This window comes from Macaca mulatta, chromosome 6 (assembly GCF_049350105.2).
Source record: "Macaca mulatta isolate MMU2019108-1 chromosome 6, T2T-MMU8v2.0, whole genome shotgun sequence".
Taxonomy (NCBI): Eukaryota; Metazoa; Chordata; class Mammalia; order Primates; family Cercopithecidae; genus Macaca; species Macaca mulatta.
Window position 1 is genome coordinate 38,086,910 of NC_133411.1, and position 25,138 is coordinate 38,112,047.

At 33.0% G+C, this 25,138-nt stretch overlaps 1 protein-coding gene across 6 annotated transcripts in view; it reads left to right on the forward strand.

Moving 5' to 3' along the window:
- NIPBL (NIPBL cohesin loading factor) overlaps positions 1 to 25,138 on the forward strand; it is a 192,987-nt gene that overhangs the window by 113,444 nt on the left and 54,405 nt on the right. For 4 of the 6 annotated variants that reach the window (XM_078004661.1, XM_015139874.3, XM_015139876.3 and 1 more), the window contains 11 exons: positions 1,124 to 2,749; positions 11,762 to 11,944; positions 16,500 to 16,697; positions 16,948 to 17,019; positions 17,120 to 17,209; positions 18,603 to 18,706; positions 19,199 to 19,285; positions 22,328 to 22,559; positions 23,293 to 23,444; positions 23,973 to 24,053; positions 24,587 to 24,687. In XM_078004661.1, coding sequence (XP_077860787.1) covers positions 1,124 to 2,749; positions 11,762 to 11,944; positions 16,500 to 16,697; positions 16,948 to 17,019; positions 17,120 to 17,209; positions 18,603 to 18,706; positions 19,199 to 19,285; positions 22,328 to 22,559; positions 23,293 to 23,444; positions 23,973 to 24,053; positions 24,587 to 24,687 — 2,926 coding nt within the window. The remainder of the gene's footprint in view (positions 1 to 1,123; positions 2,750 to 11,761; positions 11,945 to 16,499; positions 16,698 to 16,947; positions 17,020 to 17,119; positions 17,210 to 18,602; positions 18,707 to 19,198; positions 19,286 to 22,327; positions 22,560 to 23,292; positions 23,445 to 23,972; positions 24,054 to 24,586; positions 24,688 to 25,138) is intronic. The other 2 variants (XM_078004663.1, XM_078004662.1) reach the window with 1 other exon arrangement.

Here is a 25,138-nt window from a genome sequence, read left to right on the forward strand (position 1 = left end):
TTAGTGAATATTACAAGAGAATCTAGAGATTGTCTTATTAAAATAACTAAGAGTGATTTTTAAAACATACTCAAGCTCAGCAAATAAACAAAAGGAAGCCAAACCTCAAGGTACTATAATGTAACCATTCCCAAGACCTAACTGGAGATTTAATTTACAGAAAATGACCTAGCACCCTCATAAGTCAGAAATGGAATCATACACAGAAATATATAGATGTTAAAAATACCTTCACATTTTATTGCAATGGTGAATTTGTGTTTGTGTGTGTGTCTTTACATTTAATAATACTGTAAATTATTTCTTTCCGAGACCAGAATAGACCCCTAGAACATTATAACTTTATGTTGAAGAGTAGGAACAGTTTTCTTCAGTGGAAGTTGCTTAAGACAGGATTCTAATTTATACCTGTTGCTTCTTGATTTTAAATTTTCTATTCCTTTGATATCTATTGCTTCCTTATTTTAAATTTACTTCTATCTAACATTGTGGTTAGCTTTTAAACTCCTTTCACTCTTTTAACACTTTAAAGAATTTGAATTATTGATTAAAGTTAAATGACAGATTACTAAATTCATTTTTTAAACTCATTTTTTTCCAATGGCATGGTATCTATTTTATTTCTTTTTTTCCATACTTATCTTAATACAGTAAAAGCTTATATTTCCTGTTTGGTATGTTGGCAGATTTGGAGCTCTTTATAGTTTTTCGCTAACAGTTAAAATTAACCTGAGTGAGACTATGATTTATAACTGGTTGTTTTATTCTTAGGGAAAGAATCTGATTTATCTTTAACATCTATGAACATAAATATATGTTTGTATTTGGTACATTATAAGTTCTATTCATTTTATATTCTTACACTTATTTATATCCTTAAAGAGTATGCAGTTAAATTCTTTTTACTGTATTTATTGAAATCTCTCAAGCATATTTCTTCAAACCTTGGTTTTCAAAGTATTGTGTCATTCATGCTTACTATTTTATGTATGCATATGTGCATTTGCATTTACTCCATTTTTAAAACATAACCTTAAAAAAGATAAAAAACATCCATAGGGTTTTTAATAAGATAAGAATACATGTCTATTACTGATATCAAATATTTATCTTTAAATTTCAGATAAGCCTTTGAAAAAAAGAAAACAAGATTCTTACCCACAGGAGGCTGGGGGTGCTACAGGAGGTAATAGACCAGCTTCTCAGGAGACGGGTTCTACGGGAAATGGGTCAAGGCCAGCATTAATGGTTAGCATTGATCTTCATCAGGCAGGAAGAGTGGACTCTCAGGCTTCTGTAACTCAGGATTCAGACTCCATAAAAAAGCCTGAAGAAATCAAACAATGTAATGATGCACCTATTTCTGTTCTTCAGGAAGATGTTATTGGAAGTCTTAAATCTACACCAGAAAACCATCCTGAGACACCTAAAAAAAAGTCTGATCCTGAGCTTTCAAAGAGTGAAATGAAACAAAGTGAAAGTAGATTGTCAGAATCTAAACCAAATGAAAACCGATTGGTGGAGACAAAATCAACTGAAAATAAGTTAGAAACTAAAGTTGAGACCCAAACAGAAGAACTTAAACAGAATGAGAGCAGAACAACTGAATGCAAACAAAACGAGAGCACCGTAGTTGAGCCTAAACAAAATGAAAATAGACTGTCTGACACAAAACCAAATGACAACAAACAAAATAATGGCAGATCAGAAACAACAAAATCAAGGCCTGAAACCCCAAAGCAAAAGGGTGAAAGCCGGCCTGAGACTCCAAAACAAAAGAGTGAAGGGCGTCCTGAAACCCCAAAACAGAAGGGTGATGGAAGGCCTGAAACTCCAAAGCAAAAAGGTGAAAGCCGCCCTGAAACTCCAAAGCAAAAAAATGAAGGGCGACCTGAAACACCAAAACACAGGCATGACAATAGGAGGGATTCTGGAAAGCCATCTACGGAGAAAAAACCTGAAGTGTCTAAACATAAACAAGATACTAAATCTGACTCACCTCGGTTAAAATCAGAGCGAGCTGAAGCCTTAAAGCAGAGACCTGATGGGCGATCTATTTCTGAGTCACTAAGACGTGACCATGATAATAAACAAAAATCAGATGACAGGGGTGAATCAGAGCGACATCGAGGAGATCAGTCTAGGGTTCGAAGACCAGAAACATTGAGATCCTCTAGTAGAAATGAACATGGCATTAAATCTGATAGTTCAAAAACTGATAAACTAGAACGAAAACACAGGCATGAATCAGGGGACTCAAGGGAAAGACCATCTTCTGGGGAACAAAAATCAAGACCTGACAGTCCTCGTGTTAAACAAGGAGATTCTAATAAATCAAGATCTGATAAACCTGGTTTTAAATCACCAAATAGTAAAGATGACAAAAGGACAGAGGGTAACAAGAGTAAAGTAGACACTAATAAAGCACACCCTGACAATAAGGCAGAATTTCCAAGTTATTTGTTGGGGGGCAGGTCTGGTGCATTGAAAAATTTTGTCATTCCGAAAATCAAGAGGGATAAAGATGGCAATGTTACTCAGGAAACAAAGAAAATGGAAATGAAAGGAGAGCAGAAAGACAAAGTAGAAAAAATAGGATTAGTTGAAGATCTAAATAAAGGAGCTAAGCCTGTAGTTGTTCTACAAAAACTGTCTTTGGATGATGTTCAGAAACTTATTAAAGATAGAGAGGACAAATCAAGAAGTTCCCTTAAACCTATCAAGAGTAAACCATCAAAGTCAAATAAAGGTAAGAATACTGATGTCATTTATAATATAATCGATTTTAAGTGCTAAGGTTACTAAGTATTAAAAAGGAAATTTACAAAAATTAGAAAGCTACTACGTGAAAATATAACATCTATGTCAAACAACAGTAAATTTTTTTCAGAAGTATAGATAAAGGTTTCCAATGAATTTTTTTTTCCCCACAGTTTTTTTCTTCCCACCCACTACTCAAGGTAGTTATGAATCTTACTGCTATTTGGTTACACAGAGATAAGTTATTTGGCTGTTTAATTATTTCTTATATTCGTTATTTCTTATGTTAATCAAGTGAATGTTGTATTAAAATAGCTGTCTTTAAAAACTCTCTATAGTCTTACAATACTATATTCTTACAGACCTGTGTTTGAGCTAATTATCGATGAATAGTTTGTATAGTTAGAAAGTTATATAAAAGGTTATTTTTCATTTTGTTGGGGAGATGGTTAGTTAAATATGTTTTATATTTTTAAAACATATCTTTTTGTCCTTGTTTATGCAAAGGTAATAGGGAACGGTACTTACTTTTTAAATTTGGTTAAATTGTAAGTTTGTGGGAGGCAGGGGGACTGGTGTTATTTTTGCATGGTTTCTGAGTTAAATTCTCTGGTTACTTGAGTAAGATTATTTCCAAAGGGATAAGAATGTCTTAAGTGCCAAAAAATAATGACCATTTGTGCAGAAGATATACTTTTGTATCCGTTTGTACACAAGTATTTAAAATAACTTTTTTTATTTTTAAATAGAGATGAGGTCTTCTTGCTTTGTTGACCAGGCTGCTTTCGAACTCCTGGCCTCAAGCGATCCTTTTGTCTCAGCCTCCCAAAGTGCTGGGATTACAGGCGTGAGCCACCATGTCCATGCAGTCTAAATATATTGAGGTGTAGTGAAGGCGATAGAACTGAGAGTTTATTTGATTTTGAGTTTTCCTTCTGTGAAAGAGAATTATTAAGAATTTAGATTTAAACTTATATGTAACCAAGTATATGAAATCTGGAATTGCATTGGCTGAGATGGTAGCCATTACCTTTTTTGGCTATTTAAATTTAAATTAACTAAAATTGAAAGTTCATTTTATCAGTTGTCATACGTGGCTGTTGGCTACCGTATTGGACAAAACAGAACATTTGCATCATCACAGAAAGTTGTATTGCATAGCACTGCAGTGCATTAGCAGATATGAAAAGTGTGTGGTTATTGTTTTCATAACATGCTGTTGTAACTTGTCTACCAAGAAAACTCTTTGAAAACATATTATAAAGAACTCTTTATTCAAAGAATGACTTGTGGCTAATCTGTTGTTATTCTTGCTTGGTCTTCGTCAACATTCATTTCTTCACTGTTAATTTATTTGATTTTGTCTTACAAAAATGAAAAAATATTGCCTTCTGAGTTACTAATATTTGTGTTCTTTGAGTGAAGCTTTTAATTTTTAGATTATAGCAATTAGACCAAAAATCAATTAAGACATCAGCCTCAATAAGTAGCCTTTTTTATTTAACTGGAATGTGTCTTTTCAGAGTTACTTGTTAATATGAAAGAAGTTGTAGAATGCGGGAGTTAACACTAGATTTGTTTTCTTTTAGGTAAAGATTTTCTTTAAAATTTTTTAGCGAAAGTTTGGGAGTAGCTTATATTTATAAACTAAAGAGTATGGCTATACAATTTTAGAAGAGTCAGGTGAAAGATGGAAAGTGGTACCCTCTTGTTCCTTTGATCTGGACCATCTTTCTCTCCCTCCCCTCTCAGCTTACCCTAGCCTTGCTTTCTAAACTCTGTTCTAACAAAGAGTCTTTTACAACTCCTTAAAGAACATCCAGAAGTGAATATAGCTTTTAGTTAGTAATTGCTGTATTATTTCACCTGGTTTTTTCACATGCAGTAATATGGCCTATGAATAAGTTTTTAGCACCAAAATGCATTTCTGATAGTATACTTTTAATGCAGATGTATATACCTGATATGGTCATGTTAGTATGTAAGTAAGCTATCTGGGTGTCTGAGTGATGTGTATGTATGTGTACATGTGCATGTTTATGTATATATACACATATATTAATGTAACTGCAATTACAATAACAGTCCTTTTCATCAAAAAATACTGTGTCAGTGCTTAAATTCATTTCAGGATGCCGTGTAGCTATCTTTTGGATTAATTTATTTATGTCTTAGGATCCGTATCTTTTTTTTTTTTTTTTCAGTAATGTTCTAATTTTGGTTTTATTTTAGATTTTTGCTACTCAGTTTAAATAGCAGAGTTGGTTAATTGTGGATTTTTTTAATTGCATGTACATGAAGCACAGTTGTAGATTACTTACCCTTTGTAGTACATATTGGGGTTTTCTTTGGAGAGTCACAGAAAATCACATTTTGATGTGTTGATGATTTTCTGAGTAAAGGAATTAGTCTGAATATTGCTGGGATACTTTTATGGTTGGTTCCTAGGGCCAAAATTGAAGAGCCATAAATTTCCATCTTTTAAATATTTTACCAGTTGTTCATATAGAAAATATTCTTTAGGATATATTTTAAGCTGATAAATTTTGAGTGTGTGATAGAGGTACAGATTTATTACTCCTATTTTAGATTACTTATTTTTGTCTTTTGTATGAGCATGTTAAATGTAAAGTGGCATTGTTACATTTGATTTGATTTCTGTGGCAATATGTCTATATCCCTGGTACCTAACAAAATACTTCATACATAATAAAATTATACTTAATGGCTATTGAATGGAGACGATGTTGTCACCATTTTCAGGAAAAGCTTTTGTGTACAGATTAAAATTAGATAGTCATCTTTTATGTTCCCATCAACACACCCTAGCTCAAGAGCTACTTATTTGTCGAATCCTGCTTCCTAAATATTGTAGTAACTTTCTTCACACTGTCAACTACCTAGATTTTTTGTTAAGATCCAAAGAAAACCTGCTTATAGTATTATGTGTTTAGTTTTTCTATCACACTTATTTTGATCTACAGCAGTTACAACATGGGATTAATATTATTCCCATTCTTATCCTGCTTTGTCAACTTCCCTATCTTTCCATCACCTTGTTTATTCCTTGTGTGGGAGGGGTGGAGGGGGCAGTCAGGCAACGTAACCCTTTGTAGAATTCTTTTTAAGTTCTTCAAATATCTTCTACTAAAATATACTTCGATCAGTATGTTACATGCCAAAAAATATTTTATTGTTAAAAATTTTATTAGAATATTACCCTAATGTATAGTGTCTCTAAATTAAAATAATAAAGTTATGAGATCCTTTAAGATTGGCATAATCTCCCAGCATTTTGGGAGGCCAAGGTAGGTGGATCATTTGAGGTCAGGAGTTAAGACCAGCCTGGCCAACATGGTGAAACCCCACCTCTACTAAAAATACAAAAATTAGTTGGGCACGGTGGCAGGCACTTGGTAGTTCCAGCTACTCAGGAGGCTGAAGCAGGAGAATCGCTTCAAACCAGGAGGAGGAGGTTATAGTGAGCTGAGATTGTGCCACTGCACTCCAGCCTGGGTGACAGAGCAAGACTCTTATCTCAAAAAAAAAGAAGATTGGCATAATCATCAACTAACATGTGCCTTCAGTGTTATTAACAGCTTAGTATCAGTAATTACAAACATTTGATTTTGTTTTGGGTTTGTTTTTCTTTTTTAATTCCAGAGTGTCTCAAAATAGCTTTATGTCTAAGGAAACCATTTTTCCTTCGCTCTCCCCCTTCTTCTTTCCAACTAGTATATCATTCTCCATTATGTGGACTCAGTGCTTTCGAGAAATATCTGTATTATTTGTTATTTGACATCATCCTTTAAACTGAAGAGTAAAGCAGTTTCTGAAAGTAGTCTTCACTGGGAATGTATCTGGCGGCTTTAATAGTCAATAGTGATTAGCCTATATTGCTCACTTGATGAGCTAATGATTGTAGGCCTTACTAGCGACAGTTATGTCACTTCAGTTATCTACTGTTACAGTTACACTACTAAATGCTGATCACTGTCATCAGCTGGTTGCCTTTTACTTAGCACTGAACCAGTCTAGTTAGATTGTGTTTAGGATCCTCAGCTTCTGCAAGTTTTAAAGTATTGTTTCTGAGAGTGAATTTATAGCATAGTTTATTCATTCCTAAATTGAGGATTTTCAGTGTGTTTTCTTTAAGGTAGATTGTAATATTGAATAATATTTAATGATGCTGCAGTGGGAATTTATTTTGCTTCATTTGCACAGTTTTATAAAATACCTTTCTAAAAAACTCGAATTTTCAGTTTTTATAAAGACATTCATATCAGTGATATCTTTAGGAAATGTTTAGAGAAAGTTTATTACAGAAGTTGGCATAATCCATATCTAGCTCTTGTGACTTTAGAGCAGTATTTTGAAAATTTGTACTCATGATTTCCAGTTGTAGAAATTTTTGTTCCAAATTATGCTTAATAGATTGTTCATACAAATATTGCTTAAAAGAAATGCGTTACGTAGAAACCTTTTTATAAAAATTAAAGTTTGCTGGAGCTGTTCTCTCTCCTTTCCATTCCATCTCTTAAGCCAGCCCAAAAACGTAGTTTCTATAAGGTTCTTGTATCTGTAGAAATAGGTGTATAATTGACAGCTAAGGAGCTAGCAAATACTAATTCTGAAAGAACCTGTGTCTGTTTATGAAGAAATTATCTTTGACATACTGAATTCCCTCTTATATCCTAAAAAAAAATTAATGAAACCCTTCTTTACAAGGGCCTGATGCAAAATTAAAGAGTATGAATACCTACTAGTATTATAATACCAATAAAATGAGTTTTTTAATATGGATCTCTCTGTCTTGCCTATAAAAATATTAGCATTTTCTGGCTTCTGATGTGTCAATTTTTTAAAATTCTCCTTTAAACTTATTATAAATTATAGTACAAAGAGAACTGGTATCAAAACCTTGAATAAGTCTTAACCTTTCAAAGCTTGATTCATTCACTTTTAAAATAAATAAACCAATTTCCCTCCTGCTTTATACAGTTATAAAAACCAAAATGAATGTTGTTATAGTAAAAGCTAATCGGTCTGTTTTTTTATATAAAGGAATGTACAGTCATTCAGTTTCTAATTGAATTGAATTTATCTAAATGAAGAAAGCAATTTTTAAAAACAAATCTTTTTATGTATCTGCACTTTATATTCAGTGTAGATTTAAAGATATTACTGCCACAATTTATTTTTCTCACCGTGTATACATATCAAGGAAAGAATCATTTGATCCCTGCCCCCTACTTTTCAGTAATGAGTAGTAAGTTGTTACTTACATAATGAGTAGTAAATTGTCATTTATATGCAGTATTGAAATTTTTTTTTTTTTTTTTTTGCCCCCGCTTACCTCTAATTGAAGTTGAAGATCCATTTGGTGCTTCTGTGTTATATGAGTAGATTAATGGAAGAATTGTCACTGAACTGTTACATTGTGCCTGCCCAAGATTTTTTTTTGTTTTTTAGGATTTATAATATTTGGAGGTTTATGTAAGGCTCTTAGTTATTTTTCTGAACATGACTTGTTTCCATTGACCAAAGCTTCAGCCCCAAAGATTTTATTAGTTTAGGTGATTTGTTTCTATCTCAGAGTTGTTTTCCTGTTTTAAAAAGAAAACAAAACACTTTGTTATCAAATCAATGTTTGGGACTTTAAATCTTTTGATGATTTCTGGTTTTAATAATCTGGCAAGTGCTGATTTGTGTGATTTATAATAGAAATCAAAGATTACTTAAATGAAGCTTATCTAGGAGTAAATGTATTCTTTAGCCATATTAGAGCCAGAGTATAGAGTGCATTGTATTTAATGGAATATATGTACAGAAGCTGAAAACTTGGTATCTCACAAAATTGTGACTAAATGACATTATTCATCAAGCCAATAACAAAGTTTTATGGGAACTCAGACATCTGATTTAAAGAATAAAGCAGGACAAAAGAAATTAGGGGAGAGACAATCATAAAGCACTAGTAGTCTGAAGTTTTTAGGAACAGATAACTTGGCAAGCAACAATAATCCCTAAAATCATCAATCCCTAAAATACATCATCGTATGTTAAGAGATAGCAAGACTCTATGTTTGTATTTAATGGATTATTAACTAATTCAGGGGAAATAACATAACCAAGTATGTCATACAGATAATTTTAAGTACTTGCTATTTATTCATTTTTTTTAAACTGAGTTATCCAAATCAGGATCCTTTTGTTTTTTTAAAGACAGAGTCTCATTCTCTTGCCCAGGCTGGAGTGCAGTGGTGCTAATATAGCTCACTGCAGCCTAGGACTCCTGAGTTCAAACAATCCTCCCATCTCAGCCTCCAAATGGCTGGGTTATCCAGATCCTTGATGTCATATTAAAGATCCCAGGCCTGAATATGGGAAAGTCATGCATTTTATTTGTTATCTTTGTAATCAAGGGACCTGGCAGAGTCCATTTATAAAGTGCTTCATGAAATGGAAGAAGGATGTGGTTAATTCAGAAAATGTGTGAAACCTGTGGAATAGACAATTCTGTTCAAAATGAAACAGGGTTCACTTTTGGAGGATGATACATGTAGAGACATTGATTCCTGGATTTTTTTTCTTTAAAGTTAGGTCATCTTCAGAAATAAAACTTTTGACCTTTGAATTATGTTGTTTAAACTTTCAAAGTTTTATAGAAGTTAAAATGATCTGGAGAATACTAGAGGTCTTAATAGTATTCTCGTTAATGTAAGGAATAAGAAAGGGTAAACTACTGTTAATAAATGTTGATACTTGCTTTATCAGATATAAGGCACAGGTTGTCTGTGTTTGGCTATTGTGAGGAATTTTTTTAAAAAGAAAAAGAGCAGAGTCCTTGCTCTGGGAACATAATAATCCATTGCAGAGAGAGCACAAGAACTAGTACATATTTTAACCTTTGATTATTGTGTGTTTATCTGCAGGAAAATATTCTGGTATATTAGTATCAAGTCAGTATGTCTGTGATGTGAACGTAATCTAAGCAGAACAATCACTTAGGTAACATTTGCTTTAAAAAAAAAAAATTCCGTGATGGATGAAAGGTCAAATACTTTGGGTTATCTGTATTTATAAAACCATAAAGATCATAATGTTTCAAATACTGCAAAAAAAAAAATTCCATTCTTAAAAATTTTGGAAATGTACTCATTTGTCTCTCAAATATAGCAACTCAGGAACTATCCAGCAAGTATATCTGTAAGTGAACATGAGAAATTGTGAACCACAGAGTTAGGCAATCAAGAAGCATCTATTGACCATCCATATATGTACTTAATATTATGTAGGTCATGTGGAAAAGAGAAGATGTATACTCTAAAACATGATGTTCCATCAAAAAGACACATACTGAAGTAGAGATATTCATTCAAAGACTTTTAAATGAGTTGCAAAATGTGTTCAGTTTGGGGCTGAAGATACGCAATGCAAAGCTAAAGTTGACTTCTTTTACTTCTACCAGTATTCTAAAAAAAAAAAAAAAAAATGACCCTCACTGATAAAACTTAACTAGTTAAATTAAGAAAGCCAATACAGAGAAATATTACCTGATTTCAAAATGACACAGAAGTTAAACTCAACATTAGTTAGAATTCTTAGCAATTGAAGTCTGGGATATTACCAGTCATGAGTATTGCATGTTTGTTGGGTAAAATTATTGCTGTGCATGTCCTTAGAAGAACAGAAGCCTGAAAGTTACTGAAATAACTCCTTTGTGATACTGAGTAAAAGTTTTGAAAGAATTAAAAGGTTATTCTTCCATTAAGATTAATGTTTTATATCTCCATCTTGAGTTATTTGATTGTATTGTCTTAATCTTCTTGATAGCTATTTACTTTTCTGTCATAATTAATTTTTATTCTTTACATAAGCGCTATTATCATTTGCATGTTATAAAGGATAGTATTAATGTTGATTGTAAGTTACTAATATTTCCTGCTGTAAACCACAAAGGTACTCTTTGCTCCCAATTCATAAAATTTATCAGGTAAGATTTTTCTTTTTATACTTCCACTCAAAGTAAGTAAAGGAAACTAAAATTGCCATCTTTAGTAATCATTAAGGACAAATAATCCTGAATAAGTAGCTTTTTCTACTTCTACTTTATTTTTTAAACTGTCAGGAAGATAGTCACAGTTTATTTCTTCGTAAGAACTATTTGTGTGTGTTTGTGTGTATGTGTGTAGGATTAAGTAGTATAATGGCTCTTATTGTCTTATTTTTTATTGTCTTGACTCTTTCGTGGGAAGATATGAACTTGAATTTTCTAAAAGTACTTGAAATGTACTTTTCAGTTACAGACATTTATATTTTAAAATATTTGTCATCTATTTATCCTATGTTACATGTTTCTCTTGTCTTCAGTTAAATTGTATATATTGATTTGTCTGTTTGAAGAAGTTCTCCATAATGCTAAAGGCATTACCATGCCTTCAAATAGACAGTGATAGGTAAAAGCATATGTAAAGCTCTTGTCTCAGCCACCATACACAACTGCCAAGATCATAGAAAAGGAGGAGGAGTGGTAAGTGTCTTCCAGCACTTCTCACTTGTATTGAGGGGTAACATTAGATTCAAACTACTGCAGACCTACAGAAAACAAAATTTATGTATTACCAAGAATGTGAAGTGTACCTCTTACCGCAAATCCGTTTGCAAATGTCAGTGAATCTCTAGTTTCAGAAAGTTTTAAGTCAATGCAGACAAATTGAAGGCATTATATCAAAAATTTATTATATAATTACCCTTCGTTTTTATGGTGGTGTCATGTTTTTAAAGTTGTTACATAATTATATGTATATATGTACACATACATATATATTAACTATATTGTCACTTTAGGGTTAAGAGTATTATAGTTGTGTTCTATTAAAATAAACAGGTGACTTAGAAACCATAAATACTAATATTTTTATTGTGCTAATTTAGTTAAAATTTTCCTTTTATCTTCAGATTTACATTTTTTTTTTGTTTGTTTACCTTTCATTAATAGGTAGTATAGATCAATCAGTGTTAAAAGAATTACCCCCTGAACTCCTGGCAGAAATTGAGTCCACCATGCCACTTTGTGAACGTGTGAAAATGAACAAACGCAAGCGTAGCACAGTTAATGAAAAGCCAAAATATGCTGAAATCAGTTCAGATGAAGATAATGATAGTGATGAAGCTTTTGAATGTAAGTATCACAGAACTCTTTGTTATTATTTTAGAGTTTAAAAGCAGGTTGATGTGTTTTTCTCATTTATAATTTGGGGGTTTAGCAAGAGCACAGTCACCTTAATTCTTAATAACGCAGTATAGTAAGTTTTTTTCTCTACACTTTAAAAATGCGTGAAAGATGAGATCAGTTGGCACCAAGAAAAAATATTAAATGAGCTACAATTAAGTTTAAAACACAGGTAGGTATGTGTCTGTATGCATTCAGCAAACATATTGAGCTCCTATTATATGCTAGACACTGAGAGTAAAAATACAAATAAGATATGGCCCCTGTCTTCAAAGAGCCTTCAGTCTAATGGGGGAAATATGTAAATAAATAATTGCAGTATGCTGATAAAAGTACAGTGATAATAGTTAATCCAGGGTGCTATGGGAACACATTGGATTGGCATCAAAATCAGAGTGGGGGCTCAGGGAATGCTTACTGGAAGAGGTGACACTTGAGTTGAGTCTTGAAGGACACGTAGGAGATAGCCAGATGAAGAAATATTTAAAACCATACTATCACTAAATTATGAATGGATTAGCCACATTGCAGATTATCTCTGTGGTTTGGACCTGGCTTCTCCTTTTTGCCCAGCTGTGTCCTGGAATTCCTCCCTTGTTTCACTGTTTTCCAGAGCTGGCTTCTTCACTACACAGCTACCTCTCTACAACACTGTGATCACCTGTCTTTGCACTAGACTTGCTATACCTCGCCTGTCTTCCTACTGGTCCACTGAAAAAGTTCTTCTCTTTTATCCCTATCTTCCTTCTTCTGGAGCAAGAGAATTGAGCCTAGCCAAGAGGGGTCAGCAACCTTGTTTGACTTAAACGGCATTCAGTGGAAACAGACTATGGGAGATCTTCACTTGTGTGCCAACTGACTTAGTCATAATGACCAAAAGAAGTGGGAAGACCACCAGTGTTCTACCTTTTCCACCTAGTGTCCATAGATTGAGGTGTGACAAGCAAGGGCAGGAAGGACAGATGCATGCCGCCATTTTTAAATGTATATTGCTGATGGAAGCCCTTCACCTCCTCCAAAGTTTTTAATGTTAATTTACTGATTTTTTTTTAATTGTGAGCTCTTGAGCTATGAGCAGTAGACTATGAATACTGAACAAATCTGAAAAAGGTTTTAAAAGTGAAATAAAATATACAGCAAACTTAATCAACAGTTAATCATGTATAATTGTTATAATTTGTATTATGAAATGTATTGACACACAGTATATTAAAATGGCTAAAGTTAATTTTTTTTATTATGATCAGACATTTTGGTCATATGGGGATGTGGTTAGCTCTGGAAGGTGAGAAGATAAAAGAAACATGGGGCCCAGGAACTCACTCCCTTTAATATACATGCCTTACCACTCTGCCTCTTTCCCTCTAATAAACATATCACCCATATCTAGAATAGCCAAGAAGGAGGAGTCCCTGAATTCCAGTTTGATTTCAAATAACATTTCAAATCCAGTTGACGGATAGTGGCTGCCTCCATTACTCAATTGCAAAGATTTCTGAAGCTGTCTCACAGTTAAGTGGAAAGGATAACATAATCAGAAATCTCCATGAAATATAAAATAGTGGAGAGTAGAGCCACACATCCCTCATGTTTGTCACCAATGCAGCCACCATTCATTTCCCCTTGCTTTCTATCATGAAAGCTTTTGTCTCGTCTTATGGAGGCATGTACTTCGTTGTAAAGCCATGGATCCTGTTATATCTATGCCCAACTATATTGAAAGGTAATATTTATTTTAAAGAACCTGAGCTTCACCCACTGCTAGAAGAAAGGAAAGTTTCTCTAGATTTTTAAAGAGATGTCAAGAGTAGCTTCCTGTTTTTCTTCACTTATTTCTATACGAGTAACTATAGAAAAGTGGACACTGGAGCCACTGATTTGAGTGGTGAAAGAAGTCCAAATGGTTGTTCACATAAACAACCAATTGTTATACCACAACAGAAACAGTGTAGTGAAAATATAGCACAATACAAAATGTGAAACTATCATGAGACCATTAAGTTGCAAGCATTATGCTGCTTCGAGAAAGAGAGAGACTTTTTGAAACTTAACAGTTTAATCAAATTGTTTCTCAAAATCTAAAACCAAGGAAATAGTTTTGTTGAAGGTTAGGGGAAAATGTCGAAGGATAACTTTGAAAGTTGGGCTACACAGATTTGGATGGCCATAGCACAAATATAAGGTCACTGGGTACCTGGGGGAAATGGAGAGAGGGGCGATGTAAGAAACTCAAGAGGTACATAGGTGAAATTTGGAAAGAGAGGAGAGAGAACACCCAAATCATATTTTACATACCTCTCTTTTGAGTCCTTTCCCCTCCCCTGCTTATTCCAAGGTAATGAGAGAAATGGAGAAAGAATAAACTAGCCACAATGAGTTGGTATTCTGATAACCTCATTATAACACAATGTGTTATGGAAGTTGTTTTTTTTTTTAATGTCACCCCATTTTTATCTAAATTGTCTAAAATTTGATGAATGTGAACTAAAGATTTACAAGATCTGTGGATAGTTACCACCAATACAGCATATTCTATGTAATTACAAACCACTATAAGATTTTTCAAGCATTTTCTACTCATAGGATTGAATGCTTGAAATGGATTTATGAAATTAATTAAAATGTACAAAGACTAAAGCAGGTCATATTTGAGGTTGTAAAATACTAATTTCTGGTGCGGTAACTCATGCCTGTAATCCCAACACTTTGGGAGGCCGAGGTGGGAGGATTGTTTGAGACCAGCCTGAGCAACATAGCAAGACCCCTTCTCTGCCTCTGTGAGAAAATAGTGCTTTCTGAAGTAGTTTGCTTATTAGTTGCCATCCCTAAGTACTGAAATTTAGGCATTTCAGTACTTGTGAAAAAAAATCTGAGGAATTCTGTATAGAAATGACATGTTTCTCTCTCACAAATACATACACACAGCCTACTTATATTAGTGTATGAAACAAGTTGTCACTAAAGGAATATACTAGAGCATACTGTAATCATAAAAGAGGAACAGTCCTATCACTCTTCACATACCTCATAACCAAATTCATACCTAATTATGAAGAAAATCCCAGATATTTATATCCATTTACATTTGTGGTTTATATGAACCTTTTTGCTCTCCAAGCCTGTGACCATAAAGAAGAGGAAACATAATGACCTTTTCCTGCCATGTTGTCCCTAGATTGGCTAGAAGAGTCCAGAACCAGAAACCAAACTAGATTCTTGAACAGGAATAGATAGGGTAGCATTTAAGAATAAGATTAGCCAGAGTGTAGACATTTATTACCCACACATGAAGACACTGGCACAAGCATAGAGCGCCTGGGCCAGAGGTTGGCATCCTTACATCTAAGCCAAGTAGGGGACTTAAGCAAAACATTTGTCTTAAGTATTTGTGTATTTATCATAGTTAGGGATTCAGAAAAGAGCAGTTGCTAGTCAAATAACAGACTGGAAAGTTTATCATTGTCAGCAGCAAGTGGTCACAACAACAACCAGTATATGATCTCAAGGTAGGACACATCACTTCTCTACGCTGGTTTTAACTTGGTGGTACCTACTACATCCTAGAACAGACATGGTAAATATTTGTCACTTATAGTGCCCCCCAGCTCTTACTGCAGACATTTCTAATCAGTCTTTCTTGCTGAACTATGATGCTTTCTCAGAGCTCAGAGTTATTTTCAACATAATATTCTAGGCAGCTATTGCCAGTTGATGAGAGTTGATGTGTCAGATGAAATCTGTTTGCCAGGTCTGCCTAAAGGCTCCTGTCAGTACGGGTGATTTTAGCAGAATGCTAAAATGATGGGGAAAAGATTGAAGGTAACATATATAATCATGCTTATGAAGCATACATAAGCTTAGAAACTTTTCTTGGGTTTAAGCAAGCCTTTTGTTGGAGAACTGAATTCATTATGTGAGTATTTACAACTGTACAGGTTTATTCTATCTCTGTAGGCTTGTCATGTTAGGTCACCAGGGCTTATGGAATTTATCACTGAGTTGTGGGTTTAACTTAGCTATTAATTGATGGTGTACATGGTTACCCATATTCTGTAACACTTTCTCAAATTTGACTTCTCCAAACCCTGCTCCCCATCAGTAATCTACGTGCTTTAAGGTGGTTCTGTTTTTCATCCAATTCCTAAACATAGTTTGTTTTACAGCCTCAATTAATCTTGAAGTTTAGGTATAACCCTTACTGACTTGCTGAATAAATGTCATTGAAATGAACACCATAGTTTAATTTTAAGAACCTTTCTATCTGTATTTATTAGGAATAAATACTGAGTTCGTGTAAAGATCTTAAAATCTGGGTAGATTGTGCTAAAATTAGTGATACTCTTTCTATATCAAAACTTAAACTTCTGGGTAGACAAAATCACTCTGAATTTCCTAGACCCTATGGAATGAAGATTTTTTTCCCCATGTGGTTCATTTGTAAAGTACAAGTTTTAATCATCTTTTTAAATGAGGTAAATTATTTGTCATGGGGATTTGCTTCTAGCCTCTAGGAAACGACATAAAAAAGATGATGATAAAGCTTGGGAATATGAAGAGCGTGACAGAAGAAGCTCTGGGGATCATAGGAGAAGTGGCCACTCTCATGAAGGAAGAAGGAGTTCAGGTGGTGGTCGTTATCGAAACCGAAGTCCATCAGATTCTGACATGGAAGATTATTCTCCTCCTCCCAGCCTTAGTGAGGGTAATTCATCAGTGTCAACGGATTTCTTACATAAACCAATTTAAATTTAGGGCTTTAACTTTGAAGAATATTTTATATCTTTTTATGAGTTAATTAACAACTAATTTTCAATTAAGACAAAAATACTTAGTTTCTATGAGCAGTGATTATTGTTTAAGTCTTTAACATTCAGGAAAAAAACTAGAAACAAAAATGGAATTATTTTAAGTTGTCATTCCTGCATTTCAGTACTTCTTTTTGTTCATTTTAGTTGCTAGGAAAATGAAGAAAAAAGAAAAACAGAAGAAAAGGAAAGCATATGAACCAAAACTAACACCTGAAGGTAACACTTTAGTTTATTTAATTTGTCTTTATTCATATTCTTCAGCTTCACATGTCTACTTGGAATGTGAGAATAATGAATGTATTTTTCTCTCTTGCAGAAATGATGGACTCTTCAACTTTTAAGAGATTCACAGCCTCGATAGAGAATATTTTGGATAATTTGGAAGATATGGATTTTACTGCATTTGGTAAAATCAACTTAAAATACATTTACCCATACTCTAAGTGTCTAACTTTCTGTCAGTTACTCCAGAGGATACAGAGGCATGCTCTGTGCTATCAAGAAACGAAATCTAGTGAAGTCAAATCTAGTCTGTTACCAAGAAATTAAAAACTTTAGTACGAATCTCAAGTATAAATTAATCAAGTCTGAATAGTATCTAAAGAATCCTGAATAAATTAGAGTAATTAAGAAAGTCTTTATGCAGGTGAGGAGGCTTGAATAGACCCTGGATAATGAAGGTACTGATAGGAGCAAATATGCAGAAATAAGCATCTATTCTTCTGTTCATTTATTCTAATGACCAATATTTATTGAATACTTACTGTATGCCAGTAGTATGTTAAGTGCTAGAGATGCAAAAATAAGTAAAACCCGAACACCTGGCTTTAGGGAATACAGATTCTAATATGGAAACCAAAATAGTAAACCAATTAGAATACAGTAGGATTAATGTTATATTCATATATTACTTTTACAATGACATAAAGATTACATCTATAAATATTAAAATATGTTTATAAAAACACTGCTTACAATGTATAGAGCTATTCTTAACAATCTTATGCCACCTTCAGCTGGTAAAATAAGTTGTTTTGTGAGAATTACTTGCCTATCATTTTGTTTGCTGATTATTTAGAATGTCAGTTTCATCTTTTTTAAAACTTTGCAATTGTATGCTGAGAAATTGTCTTCTGTATCATTTAGGGTCCCAAAAGGACAAAGGGCACTCTCAAATTAGGATAATATGAGGAGGAGTTATTTACAAACAGACCAGTTAAAAAGATGGAGGCAAAATAGTACCAGAACCCAAGGTTAACAGTCTTAAACCAAAAGAGTGAGGCTACAGAAAAGTCACCAGAACTCATTCTGCAAGAAAAAAAGTTGTAGAGTAGACTGCCTTGAAAGAAGCAATACCTTTTGGTCAGGGGACAGAGCCAGCCTGAGGAGACCTTGTAAGCAAAGAGTAAGAGATACAAATACTTGACCTTACACTCTTTAATCTTCTAACAGGGCACCCTACTGGCCAAACCCAAACAAAAGCCAGAGGGCATGGGAGACTCTTGATGTAGTCCGATCAGGTCAACGTCCTGAGGCAGAGTGTGTGGTTGAAAAGAGTCAAGAGTGTATCTAAAGTAGTAAAGATAAGATACCTATCTCATGTTCCCATTTTTGTCATAAATCTGACTTCAATTTCTGTCCTTTTTCATTTCGGGTTTACTTGAGGTTTATATATAGAGGCCTCTTAGGTTGTTATTTGTTTAGTTTGTGTGTCTAAAAATTTTATTAGAAAGTTAAGCTTGACATTTGGAGCTATTTCGTTTACCTAAAGTTTGTGTTTATTTGGCTTGATTTTGCAGGTGATGATGATGAAATTCCTCAGGAACTGCTATTAGGAAAACATCAGCTTAATGAACTTGGCAGTGAATCCGCTAAAATAAAAGCAATGGGTATAATGGATAAGGTATCTCACCAAAATAAAATGTATAAATTTACCTCATAGAAATATTTGAAATTAATTTAAGGTTTTCAGGGTAAATTATAAAATTTATGTAAATAGTAAAAAGAAAACTCATTGACCTCTGAGAGTCTAAATGAATTTTTTTGTTTTTTACAAAAGAATAAAAGAAGTATTCTGCAAATTATTCTAAAGAGAATCACAGTCCTGCATTGAAAGAGGGCATGGACTTTAATTTTTTTCGGAGTTTTTTTTTTTTCGTTTTCTCAAAAATTTAGATTATTTAAATGCAGAAATACATTACATTTTTCTTTGACATTTGCTTTAGTCATTTAGGGTCGTGAGTAGAAGTTCTAAGTGGGAAAGTTTTCTTACTCTTTAAGAGGGTAACAATGCTATTTCCTCCATAGCTCAAAGGGAATAATTGTAAAGATTGTTTCTTGAATAGTATATAACTTTTACCAGTGATTGATAAAAGAATTTATCTTGCTATTTTAGCTTTCAACTGACAAAACTGTGAAAGTCCTAAATATCTTGGAGAAGAATATTCAGGATGGGTCAAAGCTTTCCACTTTGTTAAATCATGTAAGTTTAAGATCCATACTGTTAATTTTACCCTTAATGTTATTAAGATCTGTAGTAGTCCCCCACTTCTCTATTGTTTCATTTTTCATGGTCTCAGTTACCTACAGTCAACTGTGAGCTGAAAGTAGGTGAATGATTTTTATTACAGTCTATTGTTCTATTTTTTATTAATGTCATTAATCTCTTCCCATGCCTAATTTATAAATTAAATTTTATCTTAGGTATGTATGTGTAGGAAAAAACATAGTGTATATCGGGTTTGATACTATCCGTAGTTTTAGGCATGCACTCGAGGTCTTGGAATCTATCATCTGTGCATTAGGGAGGGACTAATGTGAATTTTTTCACAAATGACTTTCATGTGCAGGGGAAATTTCACATTTCGTTAATTTGAACATGTTACCATGAATTACTAGTTACATTCATTAGCATTGCTAATAAAACTTTTAGTAATTCAGAATTAACGTTACACATTGTCAATTCACAGCTTTGCCATAAAGAACAGTCAAGACATGAAAATTTTTGTCAGTTTCAGGGACCGTTCTTTAGTTTATGCTCTTCCTTATGTAATTGTATGAATGTTTAAATTTTGTTTTTGATTTATGAGATGATAGGTAGTAATTCTTTTTGTTGACCTTTCCTGAAGAAATAATATAGTTAGAAACTTTATCATGATTTCTGAATGTATACTAATTTTTAATTAATATGCATTACTCCTTATATACCATTTTTATACCTACCTCAAAGGGTTGTTAAAAGGATTAAAGAATTAATTCATGTAAAGTACTTATAACAGTGTCTGGCATACTTTAACTTCTCAGTAAATGTTAACTGCCACTGTTACTATATTTTAATATGTTTATATCAAAAGCAGTAGCAACATGGTTGCAATGGTTTATTGAGTGAAGTAAATTTCCTGGGATTTGCCTTCCTAGCATTGTAGTGGACTGTAAATTTTATGTGCATTCAAATTGATCTTGATATCTCTGACATTAATGAATGCAAACACTAATGCTTATAGGCATTTAATAAGTTCTGAGTTGATAAATTTTCTTTTTTTTTTTTTTTTTTTTTTTTTTTTTTTTTTTTTGTTCCTAATAGAGCCAGGGTCTTGCTTTGTCTCCTGGGCTGGAGTGCCGTGCTGCAGTCATAGCTCATTGTAGTCTCGAACTACTGGGCTCAGGTGATCCTTCCACCTCAGCCTCCCAAGCTACTAGGACTACAGGCATGCACCAGAATGCCTGGCTAATTATTTAAAATATTTTGTAGAGGCAAGGTCTCACTCTGTTGCTCAGACTAGTCCCAAACTGCTGGCTTCAAACGATCCTCCTGCCTTGTCCTCCCAAAGCTCTGGGACCACAGATGTGAGGCACTACACCTGGCCAAATTTTCTTTATTTTTAAAGGCCTGATTATAAAAGTAACATATTTATTGCAGAAAATTTCCAAAACAAAAAGCACCAAAAAAGCTATATTCTAATCTAGCAATAACCATGTTGAACACTTTTGATATATATGCTTCTCATGTATACATATGTAGTATATATATTTAATACAAACACTAGATTTCATTTTGTCTTATGAGGGAAATGCTCTTGGTGTTTGCAAAAGCCACAGGATTGCTAGGAAATCTTATCTCCATGGAGTAAAACAAGCTTGTCCAACCCACTGGCCCATGTGGCCCAGGACAGATTTGAATGCAGCCCAACACAAATTTGTAAACTTTCTTGAAACATTATGAGGATTTTTTGCAATTTCTTTTTAAGCTCATCAGCTATCGTAATTGTTAGTGTATTTTATATGTAGCCCAAGACAGTTCTTCCAGTGTAGCCCAGGGAAGCCAAAAGATTGGACACTCCTGGAATAAAATATGTAGAAAAATAATCTCAGATGGTAGTTTTCTGGATTATTAAGTATATTTATATTTTTAAGTGCCCTCTCTTTAAACTACTTTTTGCATCATAGAAACAAAGGGCTTAGAGAAACCTAAAGTAACAATCTACTCCATTGTTAGTCTACAAGTTACTTAGATACTTCACCAAGAAATTGTGGTAATCATCATCAGAAATCTAGAGTTCTGGAGAGCTGGCTGACTCAGTCTTAAGGAAATTACTTTCATTCCTAAAAAACTGTAACAGTATTTAATATTTTGTAGATAGCCTTAACGTTTGGCATGAATCATGAACCTCCTTAACTGATTCTTCCAAACAAACAGCAATGTCTGCATCAAAGACAAGCTATTTTATCTTTCCTTTGTGAGTTTTTAGGCATTACTGAACAGAAAGCCCTGTCTGCTTTACATATTATATATTGTGTTTTTGTTCATTTTCCCAGTGTATAAGCTTTGAATAGGATATATTTGGAAGTAGTCCTATAATATAGTTTATATTTCATAACTAAAGATGTGATGGAAGGATTTTTACTTTAACAGTGAGATTACTCCTAATTGCAATGTCAAGTTACTGATGTGTAGATTAAAATAAGGTCTTCTCTCAGTTCTTAAATTATCTGTTTTAAAAAATGTCTTCATTAGTCTGCATATTACTACTTTTTAATCTCAGTTTCAGAAGCAGTGTTGTTGAAAAGCAGGTGTTAGGAATGATTGTCAGTAACATTTTAGTACTAAGTAAGGCTTTACCCTTTGTCATTAACTTTTGCTTTGTTATCACAGCAGCAAGCAGAATTTATAAAGTTTTTAAACTATCATAATGTTTATACCCAAAACACAAAATTAATTTATATACAGTTAAAGTGATAGATAGATAAAGCACACAAAGGATAAAGATAATTATAACTTTGTCAGTAGGGTGTCATCTAGTGGTGAAATGAGGTAGAGTATATAAAGTTTGAAAACATTGAAACACAAATCGTGCTCAAAGTAGTATTGATATTTGTACCTCATTCTGGATATTCTTTAAAGAATTAACACACATCATAACACTGTTTTCCACCAGTGAAAATCAAATAAATCATAATTTTAATGTATATTTTAAACCTATAAATGTGTTTATTTCCATTTCATTAACAATGTACTGTTTTACAGAATAACGATACTGAAGAAGAAGAAAGGTTATGGAGAGACCTTATTATGGAGAGAGTTACAAAATCAGCAGATGCTTGTCTTACAACTATCAACATTATGACATCCCCTAACATGCCAAAAGCTGTGTACATTGAGGATGTAATTGAAAGAGTTATACAGTACACTAAATTTCATTTACAGAATACACTTTATCCTCAGTATGATCCTGTTTACAGATTAGATCCTCATGGAGGTTAGTTCATATAATATCAAAATTATTGTAAATTTTTGCCATGTTAGATGAGTCAAAATAGGACTTAAAATGGCACTAAAATTTTTGAATCATATAAGTTGTAATAAACACTGATTTTGATTATGGATTTGACTAGAATATAGTACTTGTTCAATCATAATTTCTTTAGGAACTACTTATATATAATAGAAGTTATTTCTACTTGTCAGGGAAAATCTCAGAAAATGCTGCCTTCTGGTTTCATTTATCATTTCCCCCTAATTTACCCAGAAAAGCAGTTGTCTACAAAATGGATTGATTCAAGATAAATACTCCTTTTGTTCTTAACCTTTATAAATTAACAATGAAATGTATACATTTGAAGGGAGTAAGGTCAAACTTGGGTTCCTGAATAATGAACTTGATGATTTGTTGTATAATTGAAAATTAATTTAAAGGGAAATATAATCTTACTATCCTGCTCCAATGGAGAAAAGTAGAAATCAAGATAAAATAATATTTTAGATACAAGGATTTAATAGCCCCTGAAGATTATCTGTTGCAAGAATGTTTCTAATAGAATATCTCTAGAGAGTAATTTTCTATTTTAATAAATAAAAAGCTTTATCTTCCAGATTCTGTTTTTATGTAGTTTAAAAATTGTGTTCTCTTAATTCAAAAACAGTTTGAGTACTGTTTATTAAAAATTATTAAAACTTGATGTTTTCCTTGTCTTGAATTTGTTTCATTTTAGGAGGCTTATTAAGTTCAAAAGCAAAACGGGCTAAATGTTCTACCCATAAGCAGAGAGTAATAGTAATGCTTTATAACAAAGTTTGTGACATTGTTAGCAGCTTATCAGAATTGCTAGAGATACAACTTCTTACAGACACAACAATTCTTCAGGTAAGTTTTTTTGGTAAGCATTTCGTATATTTCTAAACTAAATGATTGAGTCCAGTATAACCTAGCACACTCAATAATAAGACCAGCACTATATTATCAGTAATTTTTCCTATTAAGAGTATGTTATATCTAAATTGAAGAAATAAAACTTCAGGAGTTATAAAAGGACATTTTATCAGGAGACAGATAAATGTAGTGTAAATTCCAGACTCTAAATTCTTTGAAAGATAGGTTATATTTTCATGCAGATATTAAATGTTTGTTATTTCTTTATATTCCTGTGACATTTATAAACTCAAAAAGTAGAGATTAGAGTACTGATAGCTATGAAACAATGTACCTCCTGTATGTGCTAATGTGCTTTGAGGATGAAGAGGAACAGAGAAAAGAATAGATGCTGATTCGGTGGCGGAAAGAAAAAATGCCTTCTTAGTGTTTTCCAGTAAGCTTATGAATGTATTGGAATTAAGTAAGATAGAATGTTACTGAAATCAACTAATGTTGTATACTACTTACTCTTTTAAACAGGTTTCATCTATGGGAATAACACCATTTTTTGTGGAAAATGTCAGTGAACTACAGTTGTGTGCCATTAAGTTAGTCACTGCAGTAAGTATAATCAATTTGTATTTTTAGTTACCCCACAAATAAAACAATATTGATGTCATTTAATCCAAACTTCCAAAAAGTAATGATGATACCTGGTTTTCAGTACATTCATTTCAATCTAAGGACTGTTTTACTAAGTCTTATTAGACTTTATGAATTGAGGATTTATTTTTCTGTTTTGTTAATTTTTTGAGTTATTCTGTTTCTGTCACATTTAGAACGCTTCTAAATATTTGCAAATATTTCAGCTAATAATTCCTTGATATTTATAATAAAGTTAGAATTGTTTAAAATCATTTAAATCTTGTCTGTCTATAGCTAAGATATCATAGTCCTTTAAATGAAACTAGTGTACTCTTTGACTTCTATAAGAATGCTATAATTAATGATAGGAAAATTGAGCAACTTACCTTAGATACTGAAAACATTTTCATTCTAAATGGCAGGTAATTTTTTTAACCGCATGATATTATTTTTTGGTTTGTTTTCTATTAATTATAAGTTTAACTTGGAATCTTATAATTACTAAACAGGTATTCTCAAGATATGAAAAGCATAGGCAGTTAATTTTGGAAGAAATTTTTACTTCACTTGCAAGATTACCAACCAGCAAGAGGAGTTTAAGGAACTTCAGGTAATTAATTACAACAGAGGTCAAGTATAATGAAGAACCCCCATTATATTGAACTGTTGTACATTTATTCTTCATTCTGTCTGATTTATACTTTAATAATTATTAACTAGGCAGTTACATCAGAACAACATGAAGAATAGCTTAGATGTGTGAAATAACATGGCATATTTAGGGGGCTTAGAAAAGTTCACTGATTCTCAAAGGTAAAAGATCTGTGGAAGGGTCTTTCATAATTGGCACTGTTAACATTTTAGGCCATATAACATTTTGTTATTCTTAGCTGTCTAGTGCAATATAGGATGCTTAGCAGCATCCCTGATCTCTACCCATTAGATGCCAATAGACACCCTTCCTCCTTCCACTTGTGGCAACCAAAATTATCTCCAGGCACTGGAGAGCAAAATCATTCCTTACTACAAACCACTAGTCAGTGCTATTGCAAATATGGCTC